We start from the raw sequence: 17,469 nt of genomic DNA on the forward strand, positions 1-17,469 counted from the left end.
TGTACAATGTCTTTTATTCTTCTCCGACAGACAATTAGAATCATCATTAATGGGGACTATCAGGGCATCAATGGTGCAGAAAGGGAGTAATAGAGATATCAAAAGTTTATGAGACAATGAATCAATTTGATTTCTAACCAAACTATGTTTCATTATGCTCAGTCTGCCATTATGCTAGCTTGAGTCTTCTACGTCTTCTACGAAGGGGGGGGGGGGGTTGGAGGGGGTAGGAGGAGGAGCTGAAGATGTAACATGAACTACAGCATTTTTTTTTTCTTTCTCCCCTGTCTCTTCCAGATGACCCAGGAACAGTGCACTCATAGAAACAATGTGCAGAGCTCAGAGAAACCACACGTGTACAAAGTGGGGATTTACGGATGGCGGAAGCGTTGCCTTTACTTCTTCGTCCTCCTTCTCATGATTTTAATTCTGGTCAACCTTGCTTTAACCATCTGGATCCTCAAAGTCATGAACTTCACAATAGTAAGTACCACCACCTTTTTTTTTTTTCCTTTGACTCGCCTTCCACTCAGGGAGGGAATTGTCAGTTCGGTGTGATTAGATGTTCAGTTGGTACAACGGAGGGTCTCTTTCAGGGGTACTCAAAGGCCCAAACTCACAAATGGCTATTTGATAATTATACAATGGCAGCCTTGGCGCCTCAGGGGACTGCTTTAATCTGGTCTCACAGTGGCTGATTTGTTTCAGCGTTAAATGCATACTGTAGCACTCGATTCATCTAAGAGAAATTAAGACCTCAAGTCATGGTTTCTTTGCATGTTTTTATTATGCAGTCAAAGTAAATATGGTCAATTTAAACATGCAGCACTGTTACCCACAGTAATATTTACCTGCCCTTTAATTCACACTCATGCATTTTTATTCTGTTCCGTCCAAACTCATCAAGTAATTTCACAAGAACTTTTACAGCTTTCTCCCAGCTTATACGAGTCTCCCGATCCATCTCTCGCAACCTCCTCACATCTTTACCAGAGCGGGGAACTCATCTGAATGTGTGCTTTATAATTTGTGTGTCATGTTTACTTGATATTTTGTCTCCATAAAAAAAACATGGTGTGATGAGTAGAAGCATTTTTACAGCCTGTGAATGCCCTGTGACTCACCTAAATCTTCCATTTAAAATGACGTGAAGGGCGAGCTGCAGCTGTGAATTCCATTGAATCCTATGTCTCTTACATTTACATTTATTCATTTGGCATACGCTTTTATCCAAAGTGACTTACAAGCGAGGCAGAGTACAACACAAGCAAAAGCCATAGATGGAGTCATAATATTAGAAGTGCTGCATGACCAACTTCAATAGTTGACCAGACAAGGTATAAGCTAGCTGGTAGAAACATAAGTGCACTAAACCTTTTTTTAAGGAAAACGGAGTATAGGGCATAAGAAATTGCTTTAGGTGGTAGCGATTCAGGTGATCAGATGAGTGCAGAAGAGCTGTGTCCTCACGTGTTTCTTAAAAATAGCGAGGGATTCGGCAGAACAGATGAAGTGTGGAAGGTCATTCCACCATCATGGGACAACGGCAGAGAAAGTTCTGGATAGTGAGCCTCATCCTACAGCCAGAGCACCATAGTAAAGTATAGTGTCTGACACTAAGTTTTCTTATCACTGGCTTGACTCTAAAATTCCAGTCATACTGAAACTCCATCTCCTTTCAGATTAGTAATCTGCAGCACCTTCGACGCGTCAGATGTGGACAGAAGTAGAATGCAGAATTTCACCCTGAATTAAACATGAGAACAAGCTGATGTTCAAGAACGCGGTTTAATAGGGAAAATGAAGTAATTAATTAAACGAAAGTCTAATTCACGGGCCATCAAAGGGCTGCTCATGGCATTTTAATATTTTGATCTGTCCTCTTGCATTTTCTGCTCTATGCATATTTATATATTCAAGCAGATATTATTTATTTCAAAATGGATGCAAAGCAGGAATGAAGCTGTACGTGACTTGAAACAGTGCTGTATGCACAAGCCAAGCAGTGAAGTAACACTGGCCTAAAGATGCAAACCTGCGAGCATGGGGAATTTTGGAGGCGGCGCTTTCACATTTACAGGTATAGAGGGTCGCGGGCATGTGCTGTTGGTTAGTGTCTCCTCAGATTGCTTTTGAGCATCACACTATGGATGTGCATGTCAAGGAAGATAACACAGTTTATGTCCTGCTTATATAGAACCTAGACAGTGTAATGCTGGAAATGTCAATGAATATTAGCAACAGGTTAGTGGTCGAGTTTGATTTGGACTAGAATGTGTGGATTGTAAAACAATGTTCTAGCTGCATCAATGTTGAATTAGGCTGTTCAGGAATACAAAATATTAGTGAGGAACTGAGAATATGCAGGGTATTTTTGATACCATGCAGCAAGCTAAGTACTATAATTTGCTTCAGGATTGAGCATTACTACTATTTCCCATCTTAGTTGTTTGATAATTCATTTATTTATTCATATTCTAAGCAAACCGCATCACTCTGCCTTGTGTTGTTTGATCAATCTCACTGTGAGAGAGCTCACAAGCTATGGAAATATGTGTCAACCCTAACTTAGCAGAACCATAGTAGTTTTATTTCATGTACAGGGCTTTTCACAAGCATTTTGTGTAAGCCGCAGTTGTGAGCCACAATAGCGTATAGAACACAAGCCGAGTGGTCCCACAATTTTTAGCACAAGTAGAGTATGCAACCGGCAAAGGGCTCTGGGATACTCACACTAGAATTATTTGAAGTCTTGGGAGGGAAACATCAAGTGTCAGTTCAAAGGCTAAGGAATATGACTTTTAAATGACAGAGAAGTGAAGTGTTTTCTATTAAAACTTTAAGCCCTACTTTTTATTTTTAAAATCTAGGCTCTAGATGTCTTAAAACAATGGCACACAGGCTTCGGTTGTATGGGTCATTCCAGGGCAGACAAGACAGTAGCCCTTATCTCGTTAGGCTCTTCTATACATGTAAGATTTAAAGTGTCTCTGTTTCTTGGTTCTCCCACAGTGAAAATTAGACACAATATTTTCTGGATGAACTAAAACCCAAGAAAAGGCTGGAGTGTGTCAGATCTTGTGAGGTTGGGTGAAACACAGAAGTTCAGGAGCCATTCCGTTTATTAAGGATTTCCTGCAACTCAGAGCTACAATATAGACTGCCTGTGCAGCAAATGAAATGTCTCATTGAGTTTAGTGTATTTTTCTCACACAACAGACTTGGCATTCCATCTTTAGCAAGGAGCACACTACCACTAAAAATAATGAAAGGCATTACACAGATGCCTTGGTTACCGTTGTGGTGGTATTTACAGTATAGGACACAGTTAACTTAATTCACGCCAAAAAATATTTCTGGTCATACCGCTGCCTCGTTCAGCAGAAAGTGCATACAACATCTGCACTTACATATTGGCAGTAAGTCGCAAGGAAAGTTTAAAAAATAATTCCTGTGATCATATAAAATATTTGCATAGTTTGCTGTTAGCATAGTTTCTCTCTCTCTCTCTTCTAACATAGAGTGGGAGGTGCGGGCTGGCTAATGAATTTAGTCAGTACCCAAATCTGACCTTCATGCTTTAGCAAGTTTCCCTGCCCGTTGAGTCACATGGATGAGAGGGGGATGTTGTCTCCTCTCTCCCTCTGCTTGCCGCTGCATTTTCGAAGCCGTGGAAAGGTTAGTCCAGATCCCCATTGCTGGGGTCGGAGGTGCTCCGTTTAACCGGGAGCTTCTCTGGATCTGGGCTCCTCGCCAGGTCATCCCCCAAAGCAGCGGCCCCACCTGCAAAAGTCCGCCCGCCAATGAGGTGAGAGGGCAGAGCTGGGCTCTCGCTGAAGCGTGAGCCGCTCTGGGATGTGGATCACTGGCCTGTGGGGACTGATCTATGGCTCAGGAGTTGACACATACTACATCAAGCGGTGGACGCGTGCCTTTCTTGTCCAGCCAGGGAATTTTTATTTTCGCCCCCACCCCCCCTCCCCTTTTCCGCACCTGCTGGACTCCCCCTGTGCCACTGTGCCGTGCTACAGCCGCTCCTCCTCCCCTCTCAGTGATCAGCATCGCCATGTGCCTAACGTCTCCCCTCCGATTTAGCGTGTGTCTGCTTGCAAAAGGGAGGCAACGAGTGCCATCGAAAGTCCTGTAGTTTTGTTCTTTTGTTTGGTTATTGATGTGGGCCGGGGCCAGGGAGGCAGCTCCTGTTTTCTGCTAGACTGAAAATGGTGTCATATTCTATTAGCTCCAGTGTGAGACTGTTCTGATGTGTCTGGGTGGGAGATTTTTATCCATTATTTTGGCACATCATAGTGTTCTCTCCGAGCTGTAGCCATTGTGGACATTTTTGTAGTGTAATCATTGTCCTGATTTTCCTGGCATTGACAGGAAGAAAATTGCTTATATCTGCTGTATGGTTATTGCACCAGTTTTTAAAATACTTTCAATACTTACAGTATGTTTTTTCTATCTGATGTTTGTGAAATATTAGTATTATGTTTTATGTTACTTGATATTCCAAAAAAAAAGAACAGAAATTATCACATTATTATCAAAGACTTATCTCCCCAGTGATCAGTGATCAAACCAAGATCAGTCTCAACAGTGTGGTTTATGTTTCACATTAATAAAATATCCTTTATATTAAAACTTGAATTAGGGTATTTCTTTAATCTGGTTTGTAAGAAAGCCACAGAAGTTACGCAGATACACTCTTTTAATCAGGCATATTTTCATTTCATTAAAGTTTTTATAGACTCTCAGCTCATGTGCTACAAAGCAAACAATTTGAATCATCCAGTACAAGCTTAAAAAAGGCCTTCACATCAGATAAATTCCACTCTCTGATCACTTCCAGCAGCCAGCACCACTCAGACCATGTTTGGATATGTACTAATGGCCAGGGACATGTCTGCTGAATGCAACAGCTGCACAAACAGGGAAAAAAAGAAATGGAAAACATGTTGACATGCCGATGAGCTGGAATCATTTGCCTCTGCCAGCTTTATTGAAATCAGCAGAAAGGGAATCACGATGCTTAATGCTCTGAGAGCGAATTACTGGTTTCATGTGCATTGGTGTCATGCCGCAAGGACTTAAACTGTGTTGCATCCAAACATCCCATCCTCTCAGCTATGTAGTTGGTCATTTCACTGACCATTGAATTCCAGTATGTCTGTCCTGTGAGGAAACATGGCAGTTGCCCTGTTGAGCAATTAATTGCTGTTAAAAAGTACCAGTTTGGAAAGGGGCAGAACCTTTACAGTGTGTGGAAAATGTACTGTACGTATGCTCTCTGCATTTTCTACTCGCAGTAATTAATAGGCGAAAGTAGAGCATCAGCACTCTGGCGAGAGAGGAGTTAGCGCAATACGCCAACAGGCATTTCTAACCTGGCGATTTTTTAATGGCCAACAAGCGCGTGACATGGAGGGGACGGGAAGCAGAGAGACCCGCTTGCTGAGGCGTCACCTGACGGGTCAGGGAGGACAAATCTCCCTGGGAACAGTCGCGCGCCGCATTAACGGATGACCAGACACACCGCAAACGGCAAGGTAATCCGCAAAGTAATTACTGTCCAACGGCCCCAGCTGCTGAAATATGAATGCTTTGCTTGATCGGTCCAAACAGAGTTCTCAGTCATGGTTCCCCAAGGGACACAGTGAGGCTGCAAAAATCAGCCAGCATGCTGTTAACCCCCCAACCCAAGAAGAGGGTGGCAGGGTCAGGGGACAGAAATAATATCATAAAGTGCCATTAGCCCCATGCTTCCCCAATTCAAGTAAAAATATATTTTAGCCTTTATATTCAATGAAAATTTGAGATACAAACATCTGTCCCCGAGGTTTCATTTTCTTGTCAAATTGTTTTTTATTAAGTTTTATTTTTATTATTAATGGGGAGTTGCAGTTGTTCATGTGTAATTGACGTCTATCTTCATCTCTTTTTCTAGCAATAGTGTTGGAGAAATGTATCCTGTAACCAAAGATATGTCTGATTATCTTGTCTTCCTGTCAGTCTCGTGACAGTGCCATACCACAGCCATAAAGAAATGACTGGATGAAGAAATGTAACGTAAATGTAATGGATAACCGGACTTCTGGTGAACATTATGTTTGTCTGTTGGATTTTTATACCCGCTATAACAATTAGTCAGATACTGTACATTATACCACTGGAACATTCTTTAACAATAATACATCAATCAAGGAATTCATTAGATACTTAAACATTGATTACAACATCTGTATTTAATACTCTCTGAGCTACCACTGAGATGCAGGGACATGACCTATTCCCCATTATCCTCCATGTCTGGACACATATGAATGTGCAAAGGAACCACCGTTTGATAGGACAGAATTGAATTGACAGTAGCTAAACTGACCAAGTGTTTGCTTCAACAGAACGTCAGCAAGCAATATATGCTTTGCCCTGGAGGATGATGGTGGTGTTGTCAGTTTTTGTGTTTCGTTTTGTTCGGTTTTTTGGAAAGGGTATCAAAGCCAGGAGATTAGAAATGGGACTTGCACAAGTAACTCCCTCCACGTTATGGGAGCGGACAGAATTACATGACATTTCTCCACCATCACTGAAATGTGGCTTGGCATTTCCAGCCCTTATACGCATCTCTGTCAGGCGAGTGTATGGAGAGAAAGGGCAGAGTCAGACTGAACCATGCTCAGTCGATTGAAACAAATTGGTACACATAAAAGTCCAAGCAGGGAAATCTTAAGCCCCCTACAAATGAAAAAAAAAGTCTGAGATTTAGGAGGGAGTGAGAGAAGAAGAAAAAGGGGGAGAGAAAGAAAAAAAGTGCTCAGAAGAAAACCAAACCATTTTAGATTTTTTTATATATATGAACAGCCCTGGGCTTTTTGAAAGTGTAGAATACTTCATTTAAATGCTGATTTATAGAGACAGAATTGACGACCCTAAGGAATGATCCTCTTTGACCTGCTTTGGCAGCCACAGGCACATTGTTAAAAACTATTCTCTAGGCATCTAGTATGTCATTAATTGCAACCCATCGAGAAGTAGTAATGGCAGGTGGTGCTATTTTTTAACCACTGTATAATGTATAAATAATACTCGAGACAAGGTCCTCAGAATTATGATTCGTAGTTTGCATTAATATTACTGTCTGGCTGTACTCACTTATAAACACTTCTATGAGAGGATATGCCACATTTCTGCTAATCAAAAAGGCCATGTGATTAAGAATGACAGCTGTCCATGGAGTATTAAATTAAAAGGGGGAGAGGCTAAACTAGTAATAAAATGAATTCTAGGGGACTGACCCAATATTGCAAGAAGCCATAAGATGTTACACACTGTGACATGCAAACAAGGACTTTATGTAAAATGATTATGAGGTTGTCATATTGTAGTAACGCCTGGAAAAAACTTCATAACAGAGCACACCGGTGATTCAGACATTGGTGTAGGCACTCCATCAAGGAATATAACAAACTCTACTTTTTTGCAAAAAGGGTTGTAAAGTTCTTTGGTGAAACTACTTAACGTGAAACTCCAAACTTGTGCCTCTGTTTTTCTAAGATGAAGAGTAAAAAGGCCCAGCATTTATACAGCCATGTATTTTCCTGGGTTTGCATAAACATGGCCACTGAGAGTCATCTTTGCATGCTGTACACTTATGGAGGGATCATCTCCCTGTCTTTTAAAGACCAACTCGGAAGACAAACCAATCACCGGCCTGCTCCTCTAGAGACACCATCTTGTCAAACAAATGCATACCAAATAAACAGAGTATGAGAGAAATGCGAAGGAACTAATCCACAGTCATATTTTCTCCAATATTGCAATATATGTCCCCAATGTCTCGGATGTCACCCTGATTCTTGCGCCTGACTCCAATCATTTACAGTGGCGCATGGTGCAATATAAGACCAGAGCCAGTCATTCTTCTCAGAATGAGGTTGCTTGAGGGAGTCAGTCCTAAATGGCAAGACACAGCATTTTTGTTCTTGCCCTTAATAAAATATTAAATACCATCCCAGGGTATGTGCCACTGAATAGTCAAATTCAGCTGTGTATTCATCATCACCTCAAAACGTAGCATCATCTGTTGGATTCAAGAGCTGTCCCTGGGTAAACATTGCAATGATAGCCTATGATTCAACAATTTAAAGGAGATAATGCCCTTGAGCCCAAGCACTGTATCAGATTCTGTTCTGTCCTCTGCTACACAACTGACTGAAGAAGAATGGAGAGTGATTGATTCTGTTGTAGGCATTTCGCAATGTCTGACATGTTTGCAGTAATTCTGTTGTTTTGGGCATTTCTTTGGTCAGCATGCTCCTGAACAAGGTCTGTTATGCTGCTGTCAAATGCAGGGTTGTTAGATGCAGTTAAGATAAAAAAGCACATTAAATATTGAACATGTAATGAAAAGCTACGCTGGCTACATTACGGTATTTTGGCTTACTAAAGGAAAGCAGCAGCTGAAAGCAAAGCATACTTGTTTAAATGTTTTTTTTTTTCCCCAAGTACATTAGCAGGGCCACGCTGCAGGAGATTGCAGCTCTGTTGCTTTATTGTGGTGATCAAAGAATTTTAAATTTATGAAAGTAATATCAGTTAATTCATTCCCATATTACTGTTACATATGGTGGAATTTCTTACAGTGCCATTTATCTGTGCCACACAGACTCCGTTTACAGTGTGAATGTGACCTCTGTGGATCGCAAACCATACTTTGAAAATAAAATGAGTTTGACCTTTTAGGGTTCTGACGCTCCTTTCCGACGCCAAGCGTGTCTTTGAAGAGGGCGTACTTTGTACAGGAACCACATCTTCACGTTCCAAGTGGTACCTACTGACCAAACACTGATTAACCTTGGTAGTCCCTCAATCAAGTGCTTGTTCCATGAAAGTGAGCACACACTCATTCTGAATGGTAAAAAAAAAAAGCGAACACTCATTCTGAGTGGTAAAAAAAAGAGTTACAGTAAAAGGCATCACATGACACTTACGATTCAAATCTCCTGATAAATCATCCTCTGCAAGGTCATTCACAAATTAGGGAGCGCTTTTCTAGATCTGGAACAAATGTGCTACCATAAACAATTAAGATTGATAATGTATATGCGTGTTTCTGTAAAATACACTGATTCTCCAAGGGCTTTGATAAAGCAGCTCAGTACTTCTCTCAAGAGTGTCGTAACGTTTTTTTTTTTTCCACTCAGGAGCTGGACCTATGACTTTACAAACGTGTATAATGCTCTCTAGTTTCCCACATGGCTGGCCTCATCTTGCAGCACCTGCGGCTGGAAAAACAGCGTAATCCTGAGGGCTGTTCTTAATTGTCAGTATATTATACGAGGACATACCAAGATCCTCTCCATAAAATGCTGCAATATGTGCTATATTAGCAAAATGAATGTGACTTTACCCCTGCACGAGTGCACAAGTAGAGATCTGAGGGCTTGCGATGGCATCTAAGCCAAAGCAACATGACGCCGCTTGATACCAAAGTTGCGTAATGCCCGAACAACGAAACACCAACCATGGCTTCGAGACCAGGAGGTCATTTGGCCAATTGTGGTTTTAAGTTGCTGCGTGTGACACCACAGTGGTGACAAATGCTTTTCCCCCGCGCCGAGTCCCCTGTTTTTACTTGCCGACCACTGGCAGATGAATGATAATGAAGAGCCGCGTCCCCGCCTCGCGATGAAAAGCCCCTCAGACAAATTCAAAGTGATGGATTTTATTGATTTAGGTTTTGGAGTGAGGGAGCCGTTAAAAGACAGTGTGCGCAGGGAACAGATTTTAACAACAGCAGCCCAAGTGGAAAATCTGCACATGTTTTATTGCTTGGGAAACCCTAGGAACCAGATAACATGGAACAGAACCCATTATCTATCAAATGGTTTTATATACTATGTACTTTTGTATTGAAGTATATGGTTTTTTTTGTTTGTTTGTTTGTTTTTTTTTTTGTGAAGGCGGCTTAACAAAATGCTGTTTTTCTTTCAAGACATTAGGGCTGAACAGAATAAAGTCCAGCCCGGTTCACAAATCGCAATTTAAGGAACGCACAGGGATGCAGTCGCTTAAAATGAAAGGAATTGCGAAGGACAGAGGTAGCAGTCAGAGCAGAGGAATGTGTTCTGCTAATGCGGGGTGTTAAAAGTCCCATTGTCGACTGTGTCAGCTCCATTCTACCCACATTGGCCATGATTATTTCACATGGCCCTGCGTGGGACATCTGTACAGATTGATTACTGTACAAGCTCCGACTGCAGCCCCCCGACTGTGAAGCCCGGGGAGCACTGAATCCTCCAACGGACAGCACAATCACTGATGAATACGAGGGCCTTCAGATAAAAAAACGCAACTCCAGATAGTGCCATTAACGGTAATAACATCTGTGGAGTGCAGCATATAGGCACGATCCATATCTCTCACTGATGAAGCAAAAGCAAAAAAAAAAAAGACGGGCCTGTAGACACGCTTGGTGCCGGCCCGACTGGGGATCAGGATCATTTCGGATGTCCTAATGTTTTATGATCTCTTTACTCCATAAAACCCTGACAGGATAGGAAACACTCTGTAACACGATGCACACTATGCCCTTCTCGTTCTCTGTAATAGTAAGGTCATCTATTCATTCTCAGCCGCTGCAGTGTTGTAATTTCATCATGTCCCCCAAGTGAAATGATGGAATAGATATGGCTGAAATGAAAACGGGAGGTAGGTAGGGAGGGTGTCAAAGGGAGGAAGTACAGCACAAGAGGCTGTGTATTGTATGGCTTTTTAGGCTAAGCCCTGTACTGGGAGGTTCGGCCAACATGAGGCACACTGCTGATGATGTTTTTTTTTTTTTTTTTGATTTTTCATTTGTAACGCCCAATGTTTTTTGTTCCCCATTTTCTAAAAAAAAATGGAATGCTCTATCATGTCCTTAGTTGCAACCTCTATTGCTGCAACCTCTACTGTCAATGTGGGAAGACACAGACAAACACATGCTCTCCTCCAAAACATGTGATGACAGCCACTGCTTCTTCTAGCAGCTCCCATGCTAAGCTTGTCAGGAGTTGAGTCAGGGGAGGACACTTCACAGGCAGCTTTATTCAGGGAGAACTGCAGATGCCAAACTGACCAGCAGGGGTAGCTTATGTGCAATGGAGTGGACTAAGCGCCTGGTCAGTCTACCCTTCCCTGTATTCCTTGGTGAAAGGAAGCAAATTTGTGCTCAAGCCGTAGTGCTTGACCTTTGTGCATTGTTCACTTGCTGTTGCTGCTAGCAACAGCCAGCCTTTTTATCGGTTGAGCCACTCGGGAGGCCCTGCTGATGTTGCTTCACCAAGGTACTGTACCTATACCTTGCCTGAATTGCTTCAATAAAAACCCAGCTGTATAACCAGATAACGTTTCAAATCCAAGATGTGTTCTCACAATGGGTGAGAGTCTGAATAAATGGCATAATGTCCCTCAATGGAAATTGTTGATGGAACCAAGGTGGCTTTGGAATTGGAACATATTATTTAGATTAGATGACTATATTAGAGGTTATGTTGTGACAAATCCACATTGGCTGATTAATTTTATTATATATAAAGCCAAAGGATTAGACATATTGTTGGTGTCAGTGAGTATTTACCGTATACACAAATGAACATAGCTGGCTGCAGAGGCAGAATTATTTAAAATACTTCGTTTCAAAGCATATACTGTAGATTTGTTCCAAAGAAATGCTTTAACATGTTGGTTTATGAAATAATAATTATAGGAGTGTCAGAATACACTGTCTGATTAATACTATTAATTAATAATGTTAAATAACAGTTGTAGTCCCTGAATGCACCATGTAATACATCATGCCACAGATCTGAGGCTAAGTGGAAAATGAATCTCTTGTGGAGAAATGCAGATACCTGCCAAACTGGACATGTTACAAAGACAATATCAAAGGTGCATGTAGCCAGTATGTGAATTATTTGTAGTATGACAAAAAGCATGTAACTATGAAACCCATTTTGCCGACTAAAAGGGTTTTGACATATTAATCTACTGGATACTAAGGAATATTTTTCTGCTGTCTTCTTGCTAACATTTAGATGTAGGTGGAGTATGTTCTATTGGCTTGCGGGTCATGCAAGAAGGTGGTTTGTGTTTTTTTGTGTTGAATTACTGCAGGAGGTCTTTGCTCTAAACCCATTCTAGCAATGTCAGGATCAACTGTCCTTCACTCCATCCCTACATTCCAGCTGTTGCTATGGCAAGAAGAGCAGTCCATGTAGAGTTTGTGTGTGTATTTTTCTTGGTGTGTGTATGTGTGAGAATGTGTATTATTTATATGCGTATTATTTATAAGTGTATATGTGAGAGTGTATTTACAGTTGTCTATGTGGAAGCTGGTTTGAAAAGCAATGAGACATGGAAACTGAAGGAGGCAAAATGATTATGCTGCTGCTCATATCAGTGGCAGTGACCCTCTCCTTCACTCCAGGGAAACAAGAAGTCTGATTATAACATTTCTCGCATTAGCGTCATAGAAGGAAATGCGACAATCTCTCTCTGTGGCTTTGTTTATCCGTGGAAGTCACATGAAAATGAAGACCTCCTGATATGATTTACACGAGAAGTAAACTCGTCTATTTCCTCTCTGCTCTCTTTGGAATGAGCCCGGGGGGGACCCTGTCCCAGCCAAGGCCAAATCATCTCTGAAGTGTCCGTGAATGTGACGAAAGCATTGCCCATGTTGAGACACAGGGAAAGCAGGACTGGTGCAAACAACCCTTAAGTTTGGTGCCACAGCGAGGTCTCCACTCAGCCCCCTGAGCATAGGTATGCACACCGGAGTGGAATGGGTCAGCGCTGCTATGCCGATACTAAGCCCATTTCATCTTAGAAACTTTTAACGGTTATTGTAATACCTAGAAAATGCAGCAAGCCAGGGCAAATCACTGTGAGACACTTCTACAAAAGTGGTTAGACTGTAGATGGGTGGCTCTGTAGGATATTGGCACTATTCAGTCTCACTGCAGCGCGCTTTTCTGCATGACTTCGAGTGAAACAAAACAAAAATGCATGACCCGTGGTGAAGGACAAGTATAGTACAGCTAGTTTGAATAAAGGCCTACAAGTTGCAGTGAAACATAAACTAGAGTGTATATTTTACGAGGTGTAAGGAGGAGGTGAACATTTCAAAGACATTGCACAAGGCAACAGGAACACGAGGCAAAAGGAGATCCTTTCCTTTGTCCAGTGAATAAGCCATTTTGAAAGCTATAAGTTAAAAGACTCCCACATAGTATTACGGTACAATATAGCAGTCAAGATCTTGAAACAAACACTTCTGTTTGATGTTATTCCATGAAAACAAGGCAATTTAAATTCAATAACAAGAAAGCCTTGTATTTTTTTTTTTTTTGCATAGCAGTTTTCATAGAAGCTCAATCTCGTGTCCTGGATCCATCAAAGACAGGGCGAAGACCTTATTTAATTTGTATGCATGTATTGTTCCTGCATTAGCAAAGGGTGTTTTTATCCTGAAAGCATATGAAACACCAACACATTCCTAGAATGTGATGGGTTACTGAAGGAACAGTGAAAAGTCAGGTCAGGCCAGGTCACAGTCAGGGCATTACTCTTCATCTGAAGATTGGTGAATCCACAACCCATTTCCTACCCTTTCAACCTGCCAGTCCACAGACAATGGGAGGCCGGGAGAGCACAGACCACCTCACTCCGAAGCGCCTCTCTATTCAATTACCCCAATAATAAGTTGTGGAAAAATTACTGTAGACAATTAGCTGCAAAAGATGAGATGTTTAAGAGAGATAATTGCTGAGTTTGAACCCCTAACACAAGTCATTTACAACAGGTCCAGTGAGTGTAAGTGTGTTCATTCAGAATGGGAGTCCTATTCACATATCAATCACTGTCTTGGGAGAGCTTGATTCAGCACTCCTAGAAGAAGGTTCAGGGTTGTTTTCTGTGGTTCAAATTAATATGAAGTTAATAGGAAATCTATACTCGCCGACAGTGATTGGTAGCAGAAGCGCACCAAAAGAACAGTAATGAACCCCCTCTTAAATCAGGGTTGGCGCGGATGAAGTGTGTTTGTTTGTGTTTATTTGCCAGGTTAATTAAACGGGACAGAACGGCTTTCTTTCTAGACAGGGGCACGTTCATTTGATGGATGATGAAATGGTGGCTTCCCCCACTCGGAGGAACTCGATCAGATTTAGAGACACAGCTTGGCGCAATCGGAAGGCAATTCCACTGATAGCCATCTGAAAGCGTACATGACTATAACAGCACTGGGGATATTACCTGTAGCTTGAGTGAAATAGGCTTCCTGTGTACAATATTACTTTGAAACCAGGGGGTGGAACTTTTTATCAGTAAGTTAGAAAACACTTTACTTGGGACTGGGTCTCCAGGAGCTAGCCACCAGACCCAGCTGAAGCTTGGAAACAATTTGGAAATAATTTCATTTTGGACCCAGTATCACAAATTTCTTCAAAGGTTTTAGATATTCGGCATCCAATATCACATGCCTGAAAAAAAAAAACAACAATTGAAAAAAAATATTTGTTAGATTTAAACATGGAGGCGTAACGGAAATGATGAGATTGGTTTCAGAGAAGCAGCGTTTTTCTCCAAGGGGTGCTTACGTCTAATGTACGACCGCATGCGTTTGATCTCCAGTGTATGGAGGGACTTTTTTCCATTCAGTAATCTTTCCACACACAAATCCATTTTCTGGAGAGGTTGTGGAAATATTTGCCTTCTTAGAGGAATTTGCGCTCTTGCCTTAAGGTTAAGGTTTTATTTTCTGGCTTATTCTTTGGAAAGAGAGCAGCACGTGTTAGCCTGTTCCCTTTTCTCCCTGGGGTTGCTCAGCATTCCACATATTGTATTCCCACAGACCGTTTTGACTGTGGTTCAACAGGCGGTACACACAAAACTGGCACGTTGCGCTATGAAGCAAACCGAAACTATACCAAAACCCCCTGCTGCTCTGTACGGCATGTACTACGTGTCTTTACTCATTTCTCCTGAACAAATCTGATTTTTTTTTTTGATTATGATTTGAAGCAGGAGACTTAAGCTTCTTTAAAGAAAAATTTTAAAAAAAAGAGCACAATATGAGCCTAAAAAATGACCGTTTTGATTATGCATTATTTATGGTCACGTTCTCTCCAGGGATTGATTCAAATAAAAGTGTTTTTTTTTTCTAACATTGGTATGGTAATAGATGCCATAATCCCCAACCTTATGTAAATGCAAGGGTGCCTTTTAATCTGTTTCTCCTACAATCACATCTCCTTGGTGCGATACCTTTCGCCTGGCTAAGCTTCAAATGAAGATGAAATATATTTCTATTATACATGATATTCCCTGCATGTGCTAGACAGTTCTTTCGGGTAAACGCCCCAGTTCACCTCTCCTGTCAGTGGTATGTGCACCCTGATGTTTGCCCGTGTTTTACATGCATATCTTCAACAGAACACAAAAACACTTCTGCTCGGCGGTTGCAATGCAGACATGGTTCATTTCCACAGACAAATTTTACTTCGTGCCCCTTTGTCTTCTTCGGGGTAATGCTATCTGTCATGCATTTAAATTGTCTTGGAGTATATGTTCTCAGTGCGCATCTGAGACTAAAAGCATGTAACAATTTCTTTGGAGCTGTCAAAATATGGCAGCAGAGAGAGGGATATTGATTTCAACTTCAATTAACCTTGCTAATGTTCCTGGTGCCTGTGAACATCTCTGTTCCAAAAAGGGGAGCACCTTGCCAGTGTCACATGTCTGTCCGGCTGTCTTTGTAATGGAATTTGATTCGACTTTAATCATTTCCCCCCTCGGTCATTGTATCTATTCATTCTCATTTATTTTTTCTCACTTCGGGGGGTGGCGGAATAGACATTGATGTTGTCATTAAAAAATCACAATGGCCTCTGGGCGTGACATTTATAAATCACTGCGTTTTCATTGGAAGTCTTCTGGGTTATGGATTCCTGCCCTCTAAGGTTGTGCTGATGTAGACAGACACATGGCTCACGGAGCGCCCTGCTTTGTGTACGGCGGGTCACAGACGCTGATGCATGTGCATACATTAGCCTACGGGGGTGGAGAACCTCCTGGCTCAAATGCAAATGAGTACAGCGGTGTCTTTTCCTGCCCGGTCTAACAGATAAGAGCTCGCCTCTTTGTGAGGCGTGTACCTCAACAGCTGTCGAGCCCCGGTGCGGGCCGTGGTTTTGGTCACGTGTGCCACTCCCCCCCCCCTTCCCCCCGTCCTACCGACACACACACTCACAGGTGTCGCTCATAGTTAAAACCAGAGAGATCCACGTCTTCACGAGTGCCCATCTCTCTATCTCTCACTCGCTCGCTCTCACTCCCTCTGTCTCTCTCTCTCTCTCTCTCATCCGCAATAAATATCAACCTCCCACAGCAGTGACAGTGCTGCCAGGACACGTTGAGTGGAAATCAATTTACTCCTTGATGCTGCATAAACTGTGGCACGCAAGTGGAGGTTTGTTGATTCCCGGCGGAGCAGAGCGGGACGGAGAGACTCACCTGACTGTTCTGGGGCCCCTCTGTTGGCGCATGCCGCTCTGAATTATTCATCACACGCGTCGCCGGCAGCGCCGCTCGCTCGAGTTCGGCGTGAAAAAAAGCTCTACAAAACTCCACTCCATCGCGCTGCTGATCCAAAATACAGAGGGCGGGGAGGGGGGGCCAGGGCGGGGCTGGGAAGGTTACACCGAAACCACAAATGTCAGACCTTACATGGCATGAGTCACTATGGGGGTAATGTATACAGCATGTTTGACATGCATTCATACGGAGAAGTATGTCATTTCTACTTCTAAGCCCAAAAATGGAGATAGAAAATGACACCGTGTTAATATGGACAAGGATTCCTCTAGCTTGGAGTCACCACACATTTGTTTTCTGATGGCAATTTTTTTAAAATGCCCTGAAGGTGGTTCTCTCAGAAAATAAGACCCAAGGAAATTGTTTGGTTGGACATACCAAGTATGTACAGTGTAAGTCAGACATGAGGGCCTACTTGGTGCATGCATGTGTATTACTCAATCAAACACTTTCCCCTCACTTTATTTTTGAGAATACTTGACTTTCTGGTACATATTTCACATCCAGATATTTTTGTTAAAAGAAATAAGTAAATAATCACTTATTAGCACAGACAGTATACTTGCTGGGTGACAGAATTCCATGTTAAACCTGCGTGTACAGTAATAAGTACAGTGGCCACAACAAATCACTAACTGTATAGATGTATTTTCCTAAATAGTTGTGCTTTTCTCCATAGCCTTGTGTACACAGCAGACACCAATTCAAATGAAAACTGGATGCACCATTACACATAATTTTGTTTTTTTATCACTTATCTAACCATGCCATCTCGCTCTTTCTCTCTCTATATACATCACACATCTACATGCATATCTACATGTATATCTA

General features: G+C 42.0%; 1 protein-coding gene across 2 annotated transcripts in view; it reads left to right on the top strand.

Moving 5' to 3' along the window:
* Positions 1–17,469, top strand: part of sgcd (sarcoglycan, delta (dystrophin-associated glycoprotein)) — a 150,486-nt gene that overhangs the window by 95,216 nt on the left and 37,801 nt on the right. For both annotated transcript variants that reach the window (XM_036524608.1, XM_036524607.1), the window contains exon 2: positions 298–483. In XM_036524608.1, coding sequence (XP_036380501.1) covers positions 298–483 — 186 coding nt within the window. The remainder of the gene's footprint in view (positions 1–297; positions 484–17,469) is intronic.

Source organism: Megalops cyprinoides, chromosome 3 (assembly GCF_013368585.1).
Source record: "Megalops cyprinoides isolate fMegCyp1 chromosome 3, fMegCyp1.pri, whole genome shotgun sequence".
Classification (NCBI taxonomy): Eukaryota; Metazoa; Chordata; class Actinopteri; order Elopiformes; family Megalopidae; genus Megalops; species Megalops cyprinoides.